Source organism: Chanos chanos, chromosome 11 (genome assembly GCF_902362185.1).
Source record: "Chanos chanos chromosome 11, fChaCha1.1, whole genome shotgun sequence".
NCBI classification, from domain to species: domain Eukaryota; kingdom Metazoa; phylum Chordata; class Actinopteri; order Gonorynchiformes; family Chanidae; genus Chanos; species Chanos chanos.
In genome coordinates, this window is record NC_044505.1 from 12,787,616 (window position 1) to 12,811,543 (window position 23,928).

Consider the following 23,928-nt stretch of genomic DNA (forward strand, 5'->3'; position numbering starts at 1 on the left):
AACACGTGCGCAAAATACGTGCACCACATTGGTCGAGATGGCAATGACGGACACATGTCGCCTCAAGACGAGAAACTTAAACACAGCGACCTCTCCATCCCAGAGAAACTTAACGGATATTCCTATGAGCACGGCAACGGTTACCTCAACGGCAACAGCTATCGCCATGAAAACGGCTTCAGTAAAAGCTACAGTAATGGATACTTGAATGGGCTGGGCAGAGGGTGCGTGTGCGGGCAGCACCAGAAGGTCGTGCGCAACATTGAATACATCGCCAACTGCTTCAGGGAGCAAAGGTCACACCAGGCCAAAGGGGCAGAATGGAAAAAGGTTGCCAAGGTGATGGATCGCTTCTTCATGTGGATTTTCTTCGTCATGGTTTTCCTCATGAGCATCCTGGTCCTGACCAAGGCAACCTGAGGGATCAGGCTCACGTGACTCAAAACAGGGCCAAAGATCACATGACGAAATCAAAGACACGCGGATCACCTGTGAAGCAATTTGTTACCGTTCGTCGAGTTCATTAAGTCGAGCAGAAATGTGGTGATCTCATTTAAGAAAGCGAATTAAAGAAACATGTTATAGACTCAGTCAGAAGATTCATTGGCTCGAAGAGCTGACAGGAATTAAAGTCTTAAAAATCTTTTGTTGAGTACGCTGCTTTTTTTTTCACATTTATGATTATGAGTTTATGTTCTTTTAATCCAAAAGAACTGACTGTTGGCAATAATTTGAAACAAAAGTCGGTTTAAAATCATATTTACTGAGATATTTACTGAGTTGACAGATGTTTGAAAGACATTGGTTCATAGCCCTTGGAGGCACTGTACACGGGTGGTCACTGTTCTCAAATACAGAATCCATTACAAAGAGACTGGAAAAGCACTTGTGTGTGTGGTTGTAAGTCTGTTTCTCTGTGTGTGTGTGTGTGTGTGTGTGTGTGTGTATAGGACAGAGGGACAAGAAACTGGACACCAAACTTGGATTACATGCCCAGTATTCCCCCCAAGAGAATACATTGCCTCGAATTTCTTTTCGGTTTAAAAATAATCCTCTTAATAGTTAAAATAATGCCTTTAATAGTTAATGCGCTGCAGTGTTTCCACACGTGTGTGTGCTGTAAGGCAGCCGGCGTCAGGCATGAATCCTCATCAATAATGCACAATTAACAGTCTTACACTCACCCTGCAATGTCAGAGAGGGTCACACACACACACACACACACACACACACACACACACACACACACACACACAAATGAGTACTCAAATCGCACAATTAAATGATAGTCGTATTTTGGGAGTCTTGTCCATGATTTTAGAGAACAAAAGTGAAGACAAACCTTTGTACCGCTCGTGTTACAAGTGATGACAGTTAAAGTTTCTTTTTGTCACTTTAATCGATATTACTTAGTACTTCAGTGAGCCATTAGATGTTGTGGAAGAATATCTGAAAAAAATATGTATTTACAACAAACACTGGTTTTAGCTCATTTCTTACCCCTTGGGGATCAGAAAGTGATATGCAAAATAAAATATGCTAAAACATTAAACCTAATTCCTTAGTTTTTAAACGTGTCTATATTAAGTCTATTTAATATACAGTCATTATGTAACATTGTCAGACTCTACACATGCAGTTTTCTAACAGTTCAGGAGGGTTTGGGGTCTTCTTTTCAAAGCAACATTAAACAGGTGTAATCTGAAGTATCCCCTCAACACTGACATGTCAAACTGTCCAACAAGACTTGTATACAACAACATTTAAAGATCCTGGACAGCTTAAAAACTATACAGGCCTCATTCATTTAATTAGTTATGGCATTTCTGAAACGTACCAACTCTTCTCTGGTGCGTCTAATTTACCACAGTCTGACTGCCCCTCTATGACTTCAAGTTTCAAGTTTCAAGTTTATTTAGAGCCCAATATCACTGTTTACAGTCTCAAAGGGCTTTACAGGCCACAACAGTCAAAATCAAAACAGGACGGCACCCCCTGACTTAATCCTCATGGCGGGTAAGAAAAAACTCCCCAAAAACCCAAAAGGGAAATAAGGAAATGGGAGAAATCTTTTAAATACTGAGTAAAGATTAATAGATTACATCTATGTCTGATTTAAAGGACTGTGAACTATTACAGGTCACACAGACAACGGGAGGTTGTAGAGGTCTCACAGACTCTTCACTGTAACATCAGTATTACTCAGTAAAACAGAATGGACAATGACTATGAACCTCATACATATGATAATACAGCTTTAGTTGAAGATGACGAGACCTTAAACACTAAGATGTTCACAGACATTGGCGACTTCAACATTCAGGTAAGCATATACAGTCCGAGACATAGCATTCATTTTCTTATCTAAAGCATGTGTGTGTGAGAGAAAGGGGGAGAGGGGAGAGAGACAATGAAAGGGTGAAAGCCAGAAAGAGAGAGAGAGAGAGAGAGAGAGAGAGAGAGAGAGAGAGAGAGAGAGGGAGACATCGTGTTTGTAACATTCTTAAAAAGAATATTTTTTCTTTTTCATGTCTTTTGTGATCAGTTTCTTGAATATCTTTAGTCTGGTCAGATAAATTTACTGAAAAACTGGAAGAAAATGAACTGTGGTGAGCTTTTACGAACTAAGTGTTGTGAACACGTGAGAAACTGGATATGTTTTCATTTTGAAGAGTGCTTAAATATATCAGAATAATTTTACAAAGTGTGATAGTTAATGCTGCAACAATTTCTGAATCAAAAATTTCCCTGTACTGACACCACAAAACAATACATTTTAAGATACAGAACAAATATGTAAAAATATTAATTGGAAATTGTTGTATGTTCCATGGGTAGATCAATATATGCCATCAGTGGAACAACAGGGAATAGAAACACAGAAACACACTTAGAAAGAAAACAAAAACAGAAGGAAAAAAAACAACAAAGAAAATGCACATGTATTTCATTTGCATGCTTTCAGCCTCTCACGTGTGTGTATTTATATGTGTGAGACAAAATAACAGCATTAAAAAAGATAAAAGAGTAACACCCCAGTAATGTTACTGTAAAAACGTAGAGTAAAAGGATGAAAGTTTATATGTATACAAAACTTATTCTCATTCTCTCTTCAGTTAACAGATACTACAGACTGGCTGCAGTTTGTCTGGGGCTGCTGTGTGTTCTCCTGCTGGCTGCTGTCATAAGATTAGTGTTCATAGACAGCAGTTACAAACTAGTTACAATAAATTGACCACCATAGAGAGAGACCAGTTACGACCCAGTGACAATAAAGTGACCACAGAAACAGACCACCTACAATAGACTGACCATATAGAGAGACAGGTTACCAACCACTCACAATAGTCTGACCATAGAGAGAGACAGGTTACAAACCGCTCAAAATAAACTGACCATAGAGAGAGACAGGTTGCAAACCAGTTACAATAATATGACCATAGAGAGAGACAGGTTACAAATCAGTTACAATAAACTGACCATAGAGAGAGACAGGTTACAAACCAGTCACAATAAACTGACCATAGAGAGAGACAGGTTACAAACCAATAACAATAAACTGACCATAGAGAGAGACCAGTTACAGACCAGTTACAATAATATGACTGATCAGAGAGACCAGCTGCAGGTCTCTTATCACTCTATGGCTGTAAACATGTCAATGCTAGAGAAGGAGAGAGATGAGCTTCAGAGAAAAGTTCTTGATTTGGGTGAGTGATTATTTTATTGTGGATTTCTAATTAGTCCATTCAGAACTTTCTATTAGTTTTGTTTTTGTGTACTGAGTAGGAGCTGATTCTGTCATATGCAGGGGGAAACAGCTTTTCCACAAGTTTTGATTTTTTTTTTAAATTTTCATCTAACATGTAAGAGTGACTGAATCAGCAAAGCTTATGAACAAGTGACCTCTGAAGTAAACTTTAACTTTCAGTGCTTCAGTTTTGGGTGTTTGATATTACAGAATGGTTGAACATTTGAGGTTTCCATACTCACAAGACATTCTTTATGTAAATCTCAGTGATCCCACACACAGTGAATTTGTCCTCTGCATTTAACCCATCCAACACACCAGAAGTGAACACACACACACACACTCACAGGAGCAGGGGGCCCAGGGAGCATTGGGGTTAAGTAACTTGCACACTGCCATGGATGTTGGTTCTGGGAATCAAACCAGCAACCCTGCAGTCACAAGCCCAGTTCCCTAGCCTTTAAGCCACAGCTGCCCACAAACAATCATTGCCAAAAAGCAGGTAAGCCAGTCTGCAATGTGGGACGTGAGAAACTGTGGTTCCACTGGGGATTGAACCCAGGACCTTCTGCGTGTAAAGCAGACGTGATAACCACTACACTATGGAACCTTCTATATAATGTGAAAAGATTCCTAAGCAAGGATAGAGGTACTTCAGCTCCAGTCTGTACTGCATCTGTGCTGAGAAGAAGAAGACATGGAGTGAGAGCAGACAGGACTGCAGAGACAGAGGAGCAGACCTGGTGAACATAAACAGTAAAGAGGAACAGGTGACAGAGAGAGAGAGAGAGAGAGAGAGAGAGAGAGAGAGGGATGTTGATGTACTTCAATAGAAGATTTTTATTATGTGTTGTTTGAACAGGAGTTTGCCTTCAGGCTGAAAAATGATGACAGTACCTGGACTGGTCTGACTGATGATGTCACAGAGGGGGTGTGGAAATGGGTGGACGGCACAGCACTGACCACTGGGTAAAAGATCTCTGTATTTAGCTGTGATCATGGGACATTTAATTACTCTTTTTCTGTGCATATTTCTCTATATGTGAAACATATGACAGTGATTCTTATAGAAATAGGAATTTTCTGATACTGGTTTAAGGGTCATCCTGACAGTCAAACAGGAGATCAGGACTGTGTTGCTATTGACCATAAATTGGATCCTTTGGAGAACGGGAGAGACCAAGAATGTGACATTAAACTGTACTGGATCTGTGAGATTGGAATATTCAACTGATGGAAATGATAATGACAAAATACACACACACACACACACACACACGCTCTAATACACACACTGACACATTAATGAATTTTCTTTCTTTTTTTTTTTTGACATGCATATCTGTGGCCTGTTGCAATGTGAGTGGTCTAACTTAAATCATCTACTAACACAAAGTCACACCGATAGTTGGAGGTTGTAGAGCACAGATAAACTCATCAGAGCTGATTTATATTTTACTGTATCAACAGCATTAGTCAGTAGGACAGAATGGAGTTGACTTATGATATAGATGTCAATACAGTGTTTCTTGGTCCCCAGATTGCTCCTTTAATTCTACAAGAGAACACTAGTGGAGGGCCTGGTGTGTCACCATAACCAGAGTAGTTTGGATGCATTCCTTTAGAAAACTTTATTTCCAAAACATCATTCACACTCAAGGTTGGGGCAGGTAGACTGCAATGCACAATTATCGGGCTGCTGTTCGCAAAAACGGAATAAAAGTCAGAAAATAGGCTGGAGTCAAAACACAGAAACTGGAAGGCTAAGTGAAAGCTGGAAGGCTAATTAGGCTAACAGAAACAAGGGAGGCTAAAAGGGACGAAAGAATCGACATAGGATAAAGACAGCTCAGGGCATTTATACAATGGAGAAAAAGGGGGGGAAAAAAAAGCAAAAAACAGGTGCAACAGATAATTGAATAATGTGGTGATTGACAAGATCAGGTAATCAGGGCTTCGAGCGGTCAAGCGGGAGGGGAGTAGAGACAGAGGCTTGAAGTGCAAGCAAAGTATGTGTCTTCTGAGTTCTAATGGAGTTTTTAAAGTCAGACAGATATTGTGGAAATATTGTTGAGAGTATGTTTTATAAGTCACCTGATCTCAAAGCTTATTTTGAGAGACCTTTTAATTTAATAATCCTGGTAGAAGATGTGACATATGATAGAGGAGATAAAAATTCACAGTGAAAACTTTTAGAAGTGATAGGAGGAGGAGTGTTTGTCTTTGTGCTACTACATATTTATGTATAACTAATGGTGCATATTCTCTACAACAGGGTCATTTCAGTGAGAGCTGTTCTCATATTCAGATAATCAGTGATACAAACTGTATAAAGCATTATGTTGTGATGATTGGGTACTGATGTGACTTTCTGAGGTCTGAATATAGTGCTGTTGCTGTGCTAAAATGGAGATATAAATAATGAGACTGTCCTACTTCGATGCAATGTCGACCCAAAATCATTAATAAACGGCATTATTGGTGATTTGGCGTCTCTACATGATTAAAACATTACAGATTCATATAATTCTAAAACAGAATAAGATCAAGTGGTCTCAGATTTCTTTGTCTGTGGTGTACTTGTGGCATATCTGTGGTGTACCGGCCCAAGTCATCAGAATCCTTTCTTGTATCTGAGATCTACTGACTGAACAGCTACAATAAACCCTCAGGATTCACAAAGACACCAGGGAAAAGATATGGAGATGTGGATTCTCTGAATGCTGCAGGATATGAGCCATTTCAAAATATTGTAGGTGTTTTTGAAAGGTTACAAAGGTGTTTGGAAGTGAGATCTTTAACACAAAGACCACAGAGAGTAAATATAAGTCCCTCTTATTAACTGCTGTTTCACTTCCTTTCATGTGGTAACTCAGTGTCCAAAAACAAGCCATGAAAATGGTCTGATGGCATGTTCATGATCACATGATCTAATGATCACATATCTATAGCCTATCATCGTGAATGCAAATGAGCCACACCGACAGTTGGAGGCTGTAGAGCACGGAAAGACTGATCAAAGCTGATTTATATTTTATTGTAACGTCAGTGTTAGTCAGTCGGACAGAATGGAGCCGAGCGAGGACATATATGTTAATGCAGGTGTCAGAAAATTTGAAAATTTGAGGATGAATGAGGAAACCCCTTCTACTCTAACAGCAGAAAAGTCCAAGAGAAACCGAGACCTTTCAGAACTCAGGTAATCACTCTCTCCCTCTCTCTCATAAACACACACATGTAGAGACCCAGACTGGATTTGGGTTTAGTTTTAGGTGGCTGATCTTTAAGGAGGAGAGCCAGTCAAGGGTGGCAGTTCGTCCCAGCTTGGGGCAAACTTGTCAGACGCACATTTTTGCAGTGAAGAACTAACGAAGTGTGTAGTATTGCAATCTTGTAAGAAGAAACGCAAAGAGTAATTTTTTTCAGTGGTTGCTGATAGAGTTTCACAGTGAATGTTTACTATTAGCATATTTTCTATTTAAAGCATTTTATCCCCCCCCCCCCCCCCCATCAGGAAGTAACACCTTGAGGAACAGATACTACAGAGCATCGTCAGTGTGTCTGGGGCTGCTTTGTTTTCTCCTGCTGGTTGGTGTCATAGTGATGTATGTTGACAGAAACCAGTTTCTAACCAGTTACAATGTCATGAAAAACCAGATGCACAACTTAAAAACAAATTACAGCAACCTAACTAAAGAGAGAGACCAGTTACAGAAGGAAAGAGATGAACTCTTGTCAAAACCTTGTAAACTGGGTGAGTAGACTGAAGTACATAATTATTTTTCACACTTAAAATGAGGCTTTGTAATCATTATTTATAATTATATATAAATGCATCTTCTCTAACAACATCTAATGTGAGAACAGACAGTGAATTCCTACAGCAATGGAGCTGCTTCAACTGCAGTCTCTACTACATCTCCACTGAGAAGAAGTCATGGAGTAAGAGCAGACAGGACTGTAGAGAGAGAGGAGCAGACCTGTTGATCATAAACAGCAGAGAGGAACAGGTGAGAAAGAGAGAGAGAGGAAGAGAAAGGGAAAGAAAGATGGGTGCTGATGAACTTCTGCATTATATCATCACTATTTATCATTTTAACAGGAGTTTGCCTTTGGCCTGAGAAGTAGGGACAATTCTTGGATTGGTCTGACTGATGATGTTGCAGAGGGGGTGTGGAAATGGGTGGACGGCACAGCACTGACCACTGGGTGAATTTAATTCACATCCTGAGACATTTAGTTACTGTTTTTCTCTGTACATTTCTATATATGTGAAATATACGACAGACTGTTATTCTGATAGAAACACTAATTCTCTGCGTTGTTTCAGATACTGGCGTAGGGGTCAGCCTGATAGCCGAAAAGGAGATCAGGACTGTGTTGCTATTGACCATAAATCTGATCCTTTGGAGAGCTGGAGAGCTCACAGATGCCAGTGGAAGGCCTACTGGATCTGTGAGAAGTCACTGAAGTCATAATAATGAAATCATAACAACAAGGACAGGGAGACACACACACACACACACACACACACACACACTTTAGAGGGAAATACACATATTGACATTTCATGATTTTTTTTTTCTGTTTGCATGATGGAGTTTGCTATGAATCATCCTTACTATTAAAGGATTGAATAGATGAATTTGGTATATGTCTTGACCTGACGTTCATTTAAAACACTTGTTTTGGCTTTCGAGTAAGTTAGTGAAGGGGATCATGCAATATAATATAGTTCTGAATGTATACAGTATTATTATTTTTTTTTATTCACGAGCATGCTAAATATTTACATTTTTAAAATGATGATAATAGAAGGGGTAAGTGATGGTGACACCGTGCGGCAGAGTTGTGACAAGGTCACACTGACTAAAAATGTAAGTAACTACTGTCAGGAAATGAATGACACTATGTCATGAAATACATTTTGTGTGTGTGTGTGTGTGTGTGAGGGGTTATTTTTGCAGTGTTGTGAGGGAAGGTGTGTAGTGTGGAAGGTAAATAAGCTATCCGATAAAATGGAAAGAGACTGCAAGGTAAGGTTGCCACCAGAGGTGTACCTGGGTGTTTGAGAAGGGGGGGGGTGTGAAAGGAATACACTTACATCATCCAATTTTTGTAGGGGGCTCTGGGGCCGCTACCCTGTGAAAAAGAAAAAAATAATTAAACTCTGTAAAATTTAGATTCAAATTAGATTTTATGATGAACGCTTGTATGATGAACTAGAGGGGAAAACTTGTGAGCAAATCTTGGTTTGGATCTTCAGCAGGCTACAACATAATAGAATGCACAGGGTCAGGCAGCAGTGCCTGTATAATGAACATATGTATGATGAACTACGATAGTTCTGCCTAGGACAGAACGATGTTTAGGCCTAATATGATAAGCAGATACAATTAAACATTTTTCTATTATTGTTTTTCATTTTTATTTACGGTCATGCGGCGCATAAAGTGTGTTCGGGCAACGTCCGACCGCATACATGTCTGTGGTCCCATAAGGTTGTAATAGAGTTCAGAAAACCCTATCAGAGAACGGGACGTAGTGGAACGCATCAGCTTCCCGCACACAACACATGGATCTCATGTCTCTTGTATACAAAGCAATATATGGTACATATAACCTAATAATACATATGTCTTGACAATCATAATAAATGCCTGTGTGACTGGCTTGTGCATGTACTGTACTGTACTTTCTGCTGTTATTTTAATGTAGACTTTCCCTACTTACAAATAAAAAGTTTACCATATAACAGTGTATGCTTCGACTCGTGGGCAGTAGGGGAGTCCCATCGGATATTTGAAAATATGGTTTAACCCTGGGCAACTCCGGAGAAAGATAGAGTCCAGCCCTCATCCAGGAATTTGGTTCCAGAGCCAAGGCTGTATGTAGAGGTGAGCACGACTATATCTAGTTGGTATTGCTCGATCTCCTGCAAAAGTTCCAGCTCCTTCGCCCCCAGAGAGGTGACATTCTAAGTACCAAGAGCCAGTTTCTACACCATAAGTCCAGTCTGCCAGGGCCCTTGCCCCAACCTGCCACCTGTGTGGCATTGCACCTGGCCCCTATTTCTCCCCTCCAAGGTGGTGGGCCCATGAGAGTTTTGCAACCTTGGCGTAAAAATGAATGAGAAAGATGTGAAAATGAACATACCTTAAGATAGGGGAGAGATACTGGAGATTGTAAATATTTCGACGAGTGTATATTTTGTTTAATATTATTGTCTCTGATGTATCACATTTTTTAAACGCTCATCTTCATTAAATTTACCTCATGTGGTTCTCCAGTGTCATTTTAAATCATCCTTGTGAAATGGCTCTCTCTGCTGGATGGGATTCTTATCAAAGAGTTGTCCAGTTCCTCATGTAGCCCCACAGCTGAACAGCAGGGGGAGCAGCTGATCCTGAGCTCAGCACATGCCTTGTGAACACTGACAGAAAAAAACAGTGGAGTGGTTGAGGAGTCAACACATACTCTGTCTATCATACTTACTGTCCAATTTGTGATAAAATGTTCTGTGTTATCATTTTGTATTTCATATAGGTGTAAATAGTTAAGTGAATACTGCACAGATCATCAAAACAATTACCCACTGTTCCAGAAAGCTGTTGATCTGTTCTTTCACGTGTTCTACATTACACTCTCACAATCCAGATAATCATAAGACACATCATTCTTTAATTGGGCTAAAATAATTTCTGGTTAGATGTGACTGCATTGTGATTATGATCGTGTGATGGTGTGGTCTTATTTGGTTGTAGCAAAGTAACATGCTTTATGCATGACATATGCAACACTACTTAACTCATTGGTGGGTAAGAGGTGCTGCACATAACACCTTACACAGACACTGGAGACTGTAGAGTATTGATACACACTCCTCAGTAACATCAGTACTACTCAGTAGAACAGAGTGGAGTTGAGTGATGATGTATATGCCAGTACAGGATTTACTGAGAGGACAAGAAGTCTGATAGAGGTGAGTGTGAGAATGTTTATGAACATGCACTACCACAGTGGGCATATAACCAATGTAAATGACAGAAATATCAAACAGCATACATGTACACAGGCAAACTCACACATGTACACTATTTGTGTATTTTCTGTTGCTGTGAAACACCAGTGGAAGTCCTGTGTCACAATAACCAGAGTAGACTGGATGCATTCGCTTAGTAAACTTTATCTCCAAAACATCATTCACACTCAAGGTTGGGGCAGGCAGAGTGCAATACACAATCATTGGGCGACCGTTGGCAAAAAGTGAATAAAAGTCAGAAAACAGGCTGGAGTCAAAACACAGAAACTGGAAGGCTAAGTGAAAGCTGGAAGGCTGACCAGGCTAACAGAAACAAGGGAGGCTAACAGATACAAAGAAGACTAAAAGGGATGAAAGAATCTACACAGGATAAAGGCAGCTCAGGGCAGTTATACAATGGAGAACAAGAGGGGAAGAAATAAAAACAGGTGCAACAGATAACTGAATAATATAGCGATTGACAAGATCAGGTAATCAAGGCTCTGACTGATCAAGTGGGAAGGAGGTAGAGACAGAGATATAAATAATGAGACTGTCCAACCTTAGTGCAATGACAGTTTTTAAGTCATTATTGAAGGCCATTATCGGTGGTTTGGAGTCTCTAATTGATTAAAATATTAAAAATGAAAAATTCTAAAACAGAATAAGAAGCATACAGATCACATGCTCACTACATGCCATGTGCACACTCACTGAAAGTACAAAGGCGACGACAAGAAGCAGTTATAAGCCCTATGTGTGTCACGCCACCATGGCTATCTGTTTCCTGTTGCACTTTTGCATAGACTGAAAGAACTGAGTATAAAAACACTACAGTCCATTTCTCAAATGCAAATTTCTGTGTCTCTATGGTGTATCTCTGGTGTATCTGTGCAGCTCATCAAAATCATTTCTCTGTGTTACTAACCTCTATAGACTGAACAGCTACAATAAACCCTTTGGAGTCAGATTACATAGACATCAGCAGAATGATCTGGAGATGTGGATTCTCGGAATGACGCAGAATACGAGATATTTTAAAAGATATGTTTTAGAATGTTTACAAAGGTATGTGGAAGTGAACTCTGCCAGTGTGCTTTTACACAAAGACCACAGAGAGTAAATAAAGCACCCTCTTCTTGATTGCCATTTCCCTTTCTATCGTGTGGTAACGCAGCGTTCGAAGATCAGATGGCAGGTTCATGATCACATGGTCACATATCTGTAGCTTGTTATTGTGAGGTCTAATTTAAGTCATCAACCAACACAAAATCACACAGATAGTTGCAGGTTGTAGAGCAAAGATAAACTGATCAGAGTTCATTTAATTTTTACTGTATCATTAGCAGTAGTCAGTAGGACAGAATGCAGTCATGTAAGGACATATATGTTAATACACGAGTCAGTGAGGACAACGTAACTAATCCAGTTGAGAGTGACGATGATTATGACGACTGGAATGTGAATAAGGAAACCCCTCCTACTCTAACAGCAGAAAGGTCCAACAGAAACCGAGACCTTCAGAACTCAGGTAATCACTCTCTCCCTCTCTCTCACAAACACACACATGTAGAGACCCAGACTGGATTTGGGTTGAGTTTTAGGTGGCTGATCTTTAAGGAGGAGAGCCAGTCAAGGGTGGCAGTTCGTCCCAGCTTGGGCCAAACTTGTCAGACGCACATTTTTGCAGTGATGAACTAAGTGTGCATTATTATGAAATTGAAAGATTCAAAGAATAATTCTTTCAAACGATTGCTGTTATAGTTTTGCAACAAATGTTTAGTATTTGCATGTTTCGTATTTAAAACATCTCATTTTGCCCCTCAGGAGATAACACCTCTGGGAACAGATACTACAGAGCAGCATCAGTGTGTCTGGGGCTGCTTTGTTTTCTCCTCCTGGTTGGTGTCATAGTGATGTATGCTGACAGAAATAAGTTTCTAACCAGTTACAATGTCGTGAAAAATCAGATGCACAACTTAAAAACGAATTACAGCAACCTCACTAAAGATAGAGATCAGTTACAGAAGGAAAGAGATGAACTCTTGTCAAATTCTTGTAGACTGGGTGAGTAGACTGAGGTACATAACTATTTTTTGTACATACAAATGAGGCTTTGTGATCTTTATATATAATTATACATAAATACATCTCTAACAACATCTAATGTGAAAACAGGTTGGGAATGTCTGAAGCAGTGGAGGTGCTTCGACTGCAGTCTCTACTACATCTCCACTGAGAAGAAGACATGGAGCAAGAGCAGACAGGACTGTAGAGAGAGAGGAGCAGACCTGTTGATCATAAACAGCAGAGAGGAAGAGGTGAGAAAGAGAGAGAGGAAGAGAAAGAGAGAAAGGGAAAGAAAGATGGGTGCTAATGAACATCCGCTTTATATCATCACTATATATCGTTTTAACAGGAGTTTGCCTTCGGCCTGAGAAGTAGGGACATTTCTTGGATTGGTCTGACTGATGATGTCACAGAGGGGGTGTGGAAATGGGTGGACGGCACAGCACTGACCACTGGGTAAAACGAAATCTGCATTTAACTCTAATCGTCAGACGTTTAGTTACTGTTTTTCTCTTTAAAATACTCTGTATGTAAAATTTATGACTGTTATTGTGATAGAAACATTGATTTTTTGTGGTTTTTCAGGTACTGGCTTAGGGGTCAGCCTGACAGTCAAACAGGAGATCAGGACTGTGTTGCCATTGACCACAAATCTGATCCTTTAGAGAGCTGGAGAGACCATGGATGCACTGTTAACTACCACTGGATCTGTGAGAAGTCACTGAAGTCACTGAAGTCATAAGTCATGAGAATCGTAGTAATAGTAATGAAATCTTAATAACAAGGACACACACACACACGTGCACAGTACACACATACACACTCACACACACACACACACACACACACACACACACACACAGAGGAAACAGGGATACACAATACACACACAAACAAACATGCAGTCACACTGTAACATGACTAGGTTCAATTATTCTTTAGTGTTACTGCTAATTTTACCTATGAGATCTTACTACTTATTACAGCTCACCTACAATCACCTCTGGTCTTTGCTTCAAGACAGAGGTTGGTGGAGGTTAACACTTTTGCTGTTTTATCATTCAGTGTGACCTCCACTTGTCCTCCATTGACTCACTGGTAAACAGAGATGCTGGGAGGTATGAGCAAAAAGACTAACCGATTTGTCATTGCTTGTGTTACAAAGGGTTTATGATGTTGTGAACCAGACTATGCTTTTTAAATTGTGCATGTTTAAAGCTATGTTTCTCGCTTGGGCACTGCACTAAATGTTTTTTCTTCGGAAATCCTCCGCTACGTTTCTGGGCGGTTACTGAATGAAATAAATATCCTGTTCAAAAACAATGCTAGCTCTTGTTACCTTCATGACACAGCATTATTTCCTTAGAACCCATATTCTCCTTATCCTCTTTCAGTGGTTGTAACCCTTTTTCATGCAGTGAGGGTTGTTTCAGTTTTTGAGATATAAGAACACACATACACACACACACACACACACACACACACACAGAGATGCACACATTCGTGTATACACAGAAAGGCAAAATGAGTTCACGTGTATTTTTTGCTTTCACCCTCTCTCATACACGTGTATTGACAAACTTTAGCCAAGACAAAATGACAGCGTTAAAATTAGTGCCTCAGTAACGTTACAGTAAAAGTACCCATGAAGTATCCACAGTGGACGCACAACCAAGGTAAATGACACGAATGTCAAAAAGCACACATATACACAAGTAAACTCACAAACATACACACACACACACTCACACACACAAAAACACTCATGAAAGTATGTTAATACTTTTGCTTTTAAAATATCCAAAACCAATTAAAATTTAGATTTGACACCTAATCAAAACTTCTTTCCCCAGGAAGTGTCACAGCTGAGAAGAAATCCAGCTGAGATGATAGATCACCTCAAGGGGTTTCTTTTGGAGTGTTTTTCTGCTTGGGTTTTTGTATATCAGGGTGCACCAAACTCTAAACTTATCTGAAACATATTTCTGATGTACAGTTGCATGTACATGGTAACGTGATCGCATGTCTGCGGCCTGTCGTACTAATGGCGGTCTAATTTTAGTCATCTGCTAACACAAAGTCACACAGATAGTTTCAGGTTGTGGAAACTCATCAGGGCTGATGGATATTTCACTGTATTATCACATCAGTATTAGTCAGTAGGACAGAGTGGAGTTGACTGAGGATACAAATGTCAGTACAGTTTTCTCACTCGCCAGTTTCCTCATGTAGTTCCATAAGAGAACATCGGTGGGAGTCATGGTAACGCGTTTACAGTTCTTCCAAACTGTCTGAAATGTGTGATACATCCAGACAATTGTCATGGAAGTATGTTAGAGAGTGTGTTTTATAAGCCAGGCAATTAAATGTGGTAACAGTCATCTTTGAGTGTGATTTTAATTGAGTAATCCTGGTAGAGGACACAGCATAAGATAAGAGAGATGAAAATTCCTGGAAGACTTTTAAAACGTGACAGAAGAGAGTCTAAGTGTCTTTTCGCCCTTGTATAGTGTTGCATAACTTGTTGTTGCATATCATCTTCAACAGAATTATTTCTGTGAGAACTAACGTGACATTCTGATATTCACTGATCTCTGATGCCTTGGTAGTCATGTGACTTCCTGAGGTCTGAGTGTGCTGCTGTTGCCGTGGTGAAATGGAGATATGAATAACTTGATGATTTCTAACCACAATGCTTCATGGCATTTATAAAGGTTGTTATTGATGCTTTGTATTGTCTATGTGACAAAGTCAAACAGACAGTTGGAGGTTGTACAGTATTGACACAATAACTCATCTGAGCTGAAGTATAATTTACTGTATCATCGGCATTAGTCTATAAGACAGAATGGAGTCGACTGAGGACCTTTATGTCACAATGACGCGAAGATCAAAAAACTTCAGCAGAGTTAAGAGTACGAGTTTTCATAATGATGTATACGTGAGTATGGAAAAAATTTCAACTCAAAGAGGGGCAGCATCCAGAAAAGACTCGGACCTTCAGAATTCAGGTATCTGTTGTCTCTCACTCTTTCTCTCTCACACACACACACGCACACACGGCAGAGCCGGTGAAAAGGCTTGAGGATAAGGTGGATATGGTGAGGGGTTGTTTTAGTGGATTTAACCTTTGCTATTGTTAAATATATAGTCAGTGCTGTGTGCACTGCTGCACCTCTTTTAAAATGTTTTTTCCTTGATTTTATGCATTCTATGTATTCTATTTTTTTTTTAACTTTATTTTTATTTTATTTTCATTCTATCCCTGTTTTCTGTGTTCATTCTATATCTATTTTGAAGTGAAGCACTCGGTGAATGTAATTTACTTATTGTAAAGCACTTTGAGATGCATTTCTTGTGTGAGAAGTGCTACACAAATAAAGATTATCATTATTATTATTCTTAAAACACACACGCACACGCACACGCACACGCACACATACTCACACACACACACACACACACACACACACACACACACACACACACACACACACACACACACGCACACACACACACTGACAACTGAAAGATGCTTGGATATTTTGTCATTAGTCAGACATTAGTCAAACTATTTTATTTGTGATGTAAATTTGAGATGTGGTAGGAGCAATGTGATGTCTTTCGACCTTAAGGTTGTGGAATGTTGTTAAATTGATATTCAGATGAACTATCAAACTTCAGTCACTGTCAATATTTCCACATATAGCCATTAGAGATGCCTTAAATTCCTGTTAGTTCAAATCTTGGCCTAGCCTATCTTCACTTTAGCCTATCACAGTACTATAATGAGCATGCTTGACAAGCTGTATGTTCTAAATTTCAGTACTTATCGTTTTAGTTTTATCAGACTATTCAGAACTTTTTATTTGAGGATTTCAGTTGACATATCACAAAAGACCAAGTAGAAAATGACATGACAAGTTTATTTTTCCAGGTCAGGAAAATATTAAGCCTCTGCTCTTGTTCTTTCTAGCTTTTTTTTACATGTTCTCAATCACACCTTCAGGATCTGTGTTCAAAATGTATAAAGACAAGGCTTATTTAAGTCTATGAGGTTGTGGATTTATCCAGTAACATTAAAACATTCAGAATAACTGAGACTGTACATGGGGCTTAGTTTTTCCACATATGCGTCTCAGCGGCTCCTCTAAACTCTCTGTTATACCTTCCTCTTTTAATGTCAACAGTCTTACTTAAGGATCATCATAGCTCAAAAAAAAAAAATTTAAAACTATGTTGTTAGAGTATTAAAGTTATATTTTGACAAGCTGTTTGACATATTTCAAAAACCACTGTGATTCGGCTCTGCTGATATAAGGTCTTATGACATATATAACAAGTTGATTGTATCTTCTTATGAGTGTGTGTTTGGTCCCTCATTAGGAATGAATTATACAGTGTCAAATGCAGTAAGCTGAACAAGGAGGTGGAGGGTGTGGAGTGATGACGTGGGGTTATGGTCTTATTGGTGGTTAAGTGTTGCTGCATTTCACACTTTACACAGAGAACTGGAGACTGTAGGGTTCTGATAAACTCATCACACACTCCTCTGTAGCATCAGTATTACTCTATAGAACACAACGGAGTTGAGTGATCATATATATGTCAATACAGAATGATGTCACACCCTGGTTTTCTCTTTCTCCCTCTACTGTTCAGTTTTTGTGTAACCTCCTGCTTTCTTTAGTTTACCCTGTTCCAACTGATTCCATTAGTCCCAGCTGTTTTCAGTTCGTTAAGGTCTGTTCAGTCCTGTATAAATACCCCATGTTTTGCCTTTTATTCTCTGCGTGGAATTGTGTTGTGTTGGGTTGTCAACCGGAGTTGTGAAGCCTGAATCTTTTGTGTCATGCTCTGCCTGAGCCAAACCTGCACGTGCTTCCAGCCTCCTCTAGAAACCGTGACAGATGATATATGTGTATGCCAATACAGGATTTACTGAGGACAACAGCTCTGATAAAAACGAAAGCGGGGACACTTACGAAAATGTACCCACCGGTGAGAAAACCCTCCAAACATCTCAAACCACAGCAACACCAAGACCAAACCCAGGTAAGTTCTGAACACCTAAGTTTCTCTCTCTCTCTCTCTCTCTCTCTCTCTCTGTCTCTCTGTCACCCACACGCTTACACACAGAGACACACACTGAAACACAACTAAAAAAAATATTTAAGTGTAAGCATAGCTTAATATAATAATGAAGGGGATGTAATAATATTGCCATAAAAATATCCACAGACAAATACTTAATTAGAAATCTAATAATTATACAATGACCTTTTGTGTGGTCATTTACAACCCCTGTTGAGACAACTCCTAAGAAAACACAATTAACCATGCTATGAGCAACTTCACTGTGGGAGCCTGCAGTTAAACAGAACTCAGCTTGTTTGAATAAAACTTTCTTTTGAATCGTCTTTCAGAAAAATCACGTCTGCATACTTAACATCAAATTCGAAAGCTGAGAAGAGTCAGATATTAAGCTAAGCACAAGTTGCATGCTAGTGACTTTTGTCATTTTTCGAACTCCCTTAACCAAAACAGGATGGAAATACTTTAACTCCAGTCTGTACTACGTCTCCACCGATGCAAAAAACTGGTCTGAGAGCAGACGGGGCTGCAGAGAGACAGGAGCAGACCTGGTGATCATAAACAGCAGAGAGGAACAGGTGAGGTAGAGGGAGAAAGAGATGTGGGGAGGGGAGGATTGTGAAAGTGATGGCAATAGTATATTATGACCATGTGTCGTTTCAACAGGAGTTTATCCATAACCTGAGAAGAAGTGACAACACTTGGATTGGTCTGACAGACAAAGACGAAGAGGGCGACTGGAAATGGTTGGATGGTACAGCACTGTCCAATGGGTAAAAAGATCTCTGCACTTATCTCTGTTCATCAGACATTTAGTCACTCTTTTTCTCTGTTCATTCCTCTATATAAAATATGATTGAATGTCTGAGAATATGTGAAGTGAGACTGTTATTCTGGTAGAATATGGAGTCTCTGTGTTTCAGATACTGGCTTAAGGGTCAGCCGGACAGTCAAACAGGAGACCAGGACTGTGCTTCCATTGGCCATAAATCTGATCCTTTGGAGAGCTGGAGAGATCAGCAATGCCTCCTGGAGCTGTATCGGATCTGTGAGATGAGAACAGTCAACTGACTAAAGTCATAATAAGGACGCACACACACTCTCTCACACACACAGGCACCCACGGATGGAAAATGCACACATTGATAATGACACACTTTCATGAAAAGTGTTTAATTTTTTTGTCTTACAAATATTGACAACAGTTTGTTTGCGTAACAGAGCTTGTTATAAATTTTCTTTACAATTAAAGTTCCAAGTGGGTGGATTCAGTGTCTTTACTGTACGTTTAGGACAAAACATACCCGTATGGGTTTTGAAGTAAGTTAGCAAATGGGGATCATGGGTAATGTAGTTTAGAATGTATGCAGTGAAGTGGTCTTTGGTCCATGTTGAATATTTCGCAATTTTAAAAGGACAATAGAACATGGAGCGGCTGACGGTGATACCATGGTGGTAGTGATTCTGGGGCAAATCCAGATGAGAAACATGGAGAGATACTTTGGTATCTTTGTGTAAATAATCTAAGATACTAATAAAAAAAATTAACAGTTTACATAGAGACCCCTCGTAATCCGGGCGTAAATACGTATGAGAGACATTCAAATGAAAATACTTTAAGGGAGAGCTTAAATAACTTGTTTAATGTATTGTTTTATTGAATATTGTTATCTCTGATGTATTTTTAAAGCTCGTCTCCATTAAATTTACCTCATCTGATTCTTCAAAGTTGTTGTCATCCTTGTTGAATGTCTGCCTCTTCAATACGTGATTCATATTAGAGTGATGTAGTTTAAGAGTCTTCAACTTCTTCCTGTAATATCACAACTGAACGGTAGGGGGAGTGAGTGTGTGTGAGGTCAGTAAAAACTGTATGGGTTGAAAAGAGACCTACAGTGAAGAGTCAAGTTAGGTAGTGTGGTTAGTTAGTTTCACATATTACAAAACTGCAATGAGACAATTAAAAATCTTTCACACGAGGAGTAAATTTATACTCTGTCTAACCTATCCAGTTTGTGAACACAGTTTTCAACCCTTTTCCCCCTTTGCTTTTCGTCTCAAATGAAGTAACTGTCTGAAAAGATGACAGGTATAAATATTTTGTTGACTGGATTATCTCACCCACATTTGACACAGAGGTCACCAAAACACTCACCCTCCCTCCCCAAAATCTCCTGACCTGCTCGTTCACATGTTCTGCATTAGACCTTCACGGTTAAGATTCAGAGGGCCTGATGGGAAGGATCTCGAGATACGGATTCACTGAATTCAGCTGGATGAGACAACTGGATTCATCCGTGATCTACGATTTTAAAACATCAAACCTGTTTGTGGAAGTACAGTGTTTTTTTTTTTTTTTCTTTACTGTGCTCTTAGGTATGTTCACACAAATACGACAGATGGTGGCAGAGATCCTTTTCGTTGCATCCTCTTTTTACTGCATTCAGCCAGTCCAAAACGTCAAGGATCGCAAAAGATGTCAAACGAAACGTTTTGTGAAAACGTCACGTGACTAAATTCAAAAATATGTCAAACACACACAGCTGTAGGTTGTTGATCTCTTACACATTAATCAGAACGGATACACACTTCACTATGCCATCACTGTCACACAGTGGAACAGAACGAAGTTGAGTGAAGATGAGTGTGCCAGGACATATAGGATTTACTGTTAGGGATGAATATGGGAATTCTTTTAAAAACAGATACGTCAGTTGGGAAGTCCCTGCAAACTAAATGACTGAAACATCCAGGAGAAACTTAAGATATCAGGAGTTAAAAACGGTTTATGGTTTCTCACTGGCCTGTATATTTCTTCTGTCTACGGCGTAGTGGACTGTCAATCATTCAGACAGTTAGTAAATCGGCTAGACCATCAGTTAGTACACACACACACACACAGAGCAAGAAAGTGTGCACATTCGCAGTATCTTGTGTTAATCAAGTCTTTGTACGCAGAGAGACAGAGGCCATTCTGTTGTGTGCAGGGGGAAATACGCGACAGAAAAAAACCCAAGGCCATAGTTATTGAGGTTTAATACATTTCTAATAAACAAAGATTATGTTCATCTGTATGTTTATTTCTACAAACTTGTTGAGCGACTGTTCTCTTCAGACTCACTGGCCCCAAGCCTCGAAATAGGTCTTCAACATTTTGTTTGTTTGTTTGTTTGCTTATGTATGTACGTATATATGTATGTATGTATGTATATATGTAAGTGCCGGCTAAAGTATTTTAGGTGAGGGGGCTGACAGCATAGTTGTGCTCCACAAATAAAGTAACAGTTAACTCAGTGATACGTATTTAGACTCAGTTCTGGTTTAACCCATAAGGACCCTGGTATTTAATCTGTATGCTATACATAAATAACTCTTCAAGAACAGTGTGGTTGACTTCTGAATATACTGTATGCACAACTTTCCTGTCCTCTCTACCTTTTGTTTGTCTTTTCTTTCTACCTTTTAACTTTCAGGTCAAGTATACTTTGTCCTTTAATATCCTGTGTTACTTATGATACTTATTAGACAGGTGGAATCACATTTGACCTGTCAGATGTTATTTTAAAGGAGCTCTATATATTTATGTTCACACTGGCAGGTTTAATCTTCATAACTAGGCTAGGGGTCACTGTCAAGTCCTTGCGAGATAAATAGGGAGTAAGGATTTGTATGAGTCAACTGACGCCCAGCCCTGAACACATTAGATAGCACGTAGAAAATGTATACATTTTCCGTGTCTTTTCATTTTTTTCTTTTCCTTACGGGAAAGAGTGACTGTATGAATAGTTTATGAGTTTACGACCTGCTGACTTCAAAAATTAAACTTAATTTTAAGTGTTGCGAAACCTCCTGTCCAGTAAAGAACGTGGTCATTTGAAAGAGGAAGAGAAATTTCACTGCGTTTCTAGAGAATAAAAAAACATTGTGTAATGTATTTAACATTTAGTTTAAAGGTCTCTAGTGGGCCGGATTTAAGTTTAAGTTTCACTTCATGTGTGGTGAACCTTAGTGGTTGTCTCATATGAGACAACTGCGATTTAGAGAGCATCCCGGAAGCATTTATTTAAATGTTTAACCGCTGCGTTTAACAGCTTCACAAATAAGGTACAATTTCTGGGGTTACATTATAACCTTGGTTCTCTGAGTGAGAACCTCTCCACCCATATACATACTGTATATATGTATGGGACTGTGTATGTATATATGTCTCACATATGTATATATATCCCCACACATAACTAATATATTGGAGTAGGCCCGAACGTTTTTTGCATTGAAGAGGAAACTAAGTTCAGTTTTGGCTGTGTTACAACACAGAGTTGCTTACCAGACCTCTGAAGTCTCCATATTCACAAACCTTTCACTACATATAATGAGAACAGACGAACATGCTGAGCTAACATGGAGGTACTTCAGCTCCAGTATGTACTACATCTCTGCTGAGAGGAACACTTGGAGTGAGAGAAGAGCAGATGATCATAAACGACACAGAGAGTGAGAGAGAAAGAGTGTGGGAGAAAGAAGGGTGCCAGCAAGCTTCAGTAAGATACTATCACAGTGTCTTATTTCAACAGGAATTTGCCTTTAACCTGAGATACGGTTACAGTGCTTGAGCTGCTCTGACTGATGATGATGTCACAGAGGGGTTGTGGAAATGGCAGTGGGTGGGTGGCATAGCATTGACCGGTGGGTAAATTTAGTCAGAGGACAGTTCCTCTTTCTCTCCTTACATTCTTCTAAGATAAGACAAGATAAGATAAGATAAGATAAGATTAATTAGAATTAGAATTAATTAGAATTAGAATTTCATATAATGCTCCTATGTCCATGTGCACGTTCATATTTAGCAAAATGGAAAAACAAAAGCACCACTACTTAATTACACTGAACTGATTTAGACCACTTCCTGTTCCATGCTGGTCTCCCAATATGAGGACAAAACCAGAAACATGGAAAATGGATTACAGTCTTTGATATCAATTAAACAAACCAACTGGCCAATCAGATTAAGACCGTTTACTTTGAGAAACCCTTCAGCTTTGCAGCTGTGGCACAGAAATGTATCATAAAGAAGTTAAAATGAAAATATGCAATGTGCTAAGAGAGAGATGAGGGAAGTTCTAAATGTCTAACGGTCGTAATACTTTAGTGAATCTGACAGTCTGTCCCTCTAGAACTTCCTCTTTTCAGTGCTGAGTGTCTTATATAAAGAACTGTCAGATATTACAGGTCACACAGACCACGGGAGGCTGTAGAGGTCTCACAGACTCTTCACTGTAACATCAGTATTACTCAGTAAAACAGAATGGACAATGACTATGAACCTCATACATATGATAATACAAAATTAGTTGAAGATGAGGGGACCCTCAACACCAGGATGTTCAGAGTCACTGGAGGACCTCAGTATTCAGGTAAGCATATATAATCTGAGACATAGCACTCAGTCTGTTTCTTATTTTGAGTAAGAGCATCACACATGTAATTTCATATATAATATCACATTGATGTTTTATCATAATGTGCATCATATTTGATATGAATATCTCTGTTTTGGTTGGGAAAGCTGACTGAAGAACAGTGTTTAACAAAGTGAAATATACACTTAAAAGCAACAAATTGTTAAAAACGAATGTGAAACGTTTTCATTGTTAGGAAGGAGTGGAAAGATACATCTAAACAATGCAATCATTTTAGAATCTCATACTTATCTTACCCAAAAATGTGACAAAACCATGTGATAACACATTTTTGGATATTAGTCAAAATATGGGTAGGTTAGCTATTTTACTGTTTAAATTCCTAAATGGTTTATATGTGTAAACAAAAAGTCAAATTCAGAATATTCTGCTTTGAGCAAAAATCCATATTCTCTGTTTACTCTTAAAGTTTTTTTTGTGATACTTTTATACAGGTTATTGTTATTGTAATTGCTAGTTGTTCGTTGTTGGACAGGTGTTGTTGCAGTTCTTTAAATAACAACAGAAGGCCA

At 39.1% G+C, this 23,928-nt stretch overlaps 3 protein-coding genes and 1 non-coding gene across 4 annotated transcripts in view; 3 read left to right on the forward strand and 1 right to left on the reverse strand.

Moving 5' to 3' along the window:
• Positions 1 to 420, forward strand: part of chrna9a (cholinergic receptor, nicotinic, alpha 9a) — a 5,217-nt gene extending 4,797 nt beyond the window's left edge. The window contains exon 6 of the mRNA XM_030788214.1: positions 1 to 420. This exon is cut by the window's left edge and continues 473 nt beyond it. Coding sequence (XP_030644074.1) covers positions 1 to 420 — 420 coding nt within the window.
• Positions 421 to 2,215: 1,795 nt separating this feature from the next.
• On the forward strand, positions 2,216 to 13,584 carry LOC115823658 (C-type lectin domain family 4 member M-like). The gene is given in 13 exon segments (XM_030787692.1): positions 2,216 to 2,323; positions 2,564 to 2,567; positions 3,117 to 3,220; positions 3,287 to 3,643; positions 7,439 to 7,519; positions 7,636 to 7,761; positions 7,854 to 7,960; positions 8,082 to 8,206; positions 12,202 to 12,303; positions 12,600 to 12,839; positions 12,951 to 13,093; positions 13,192 to 13,298; positions 13,428 to 13,584. Coding segments are annotated over 13 exon segments (1,761 nt in total).
• Positions 4,289 to 4,361, reverse strand: trnav-uac (transfer RNA valine (anticodon UAC)). Its single transcript has one exon. It is a non-coding gene; the product is annotated as a tRNA-Val (tRNA).
• Positions 13,585 to 17,831: 4,247 nt separating the features above from the next.
• LOC115823659 (C-type lectin domain family 4 member E-like) lies at positions 17,832 to 19,007 on the forward strand. The gene is made up of 3 exons (XM_030787694.1): positions 17,832 to 17,897; positions 18,603 to 18,709; positions 18,860 to 19,007. The coding sequence occupies exons 1-3, from the start codon at positions 17,832 to 17,834 to the stop codon at positions 19,005 to 19,007; spliced, it is 321 nt and encodes a 106-aa protein (XP_030643554.1).
• Positions 19,008 to 23,928: the final 4,921 nt, after the last annotated feature.

Excerpts from the sequence above, each read along its gene's own strand:
- LOC115823659 (XM_030787694.1), top strand. The coding sequence starts at position 17,832 with ATGTACCCACCGGTGAGAAAACCCTCCAAACATCTCAAACCACAGCAA. Across the intron at positions 17,898-18,602 it reads AACACCAAGACCAAACCCAG|GAGTTTATCCATAACCTGAG; the intron begins GTAAGTTCTGAA and ends TCGTTTCAACAG. Across the intron at positions 18,710-18,859 it reads GGTACAGCACTGTCCAATGG|ATACTGGCTTAAGGGTCAGC; the intron begins GTAAAAAGATCT and ends TCTGTGTTTCAG.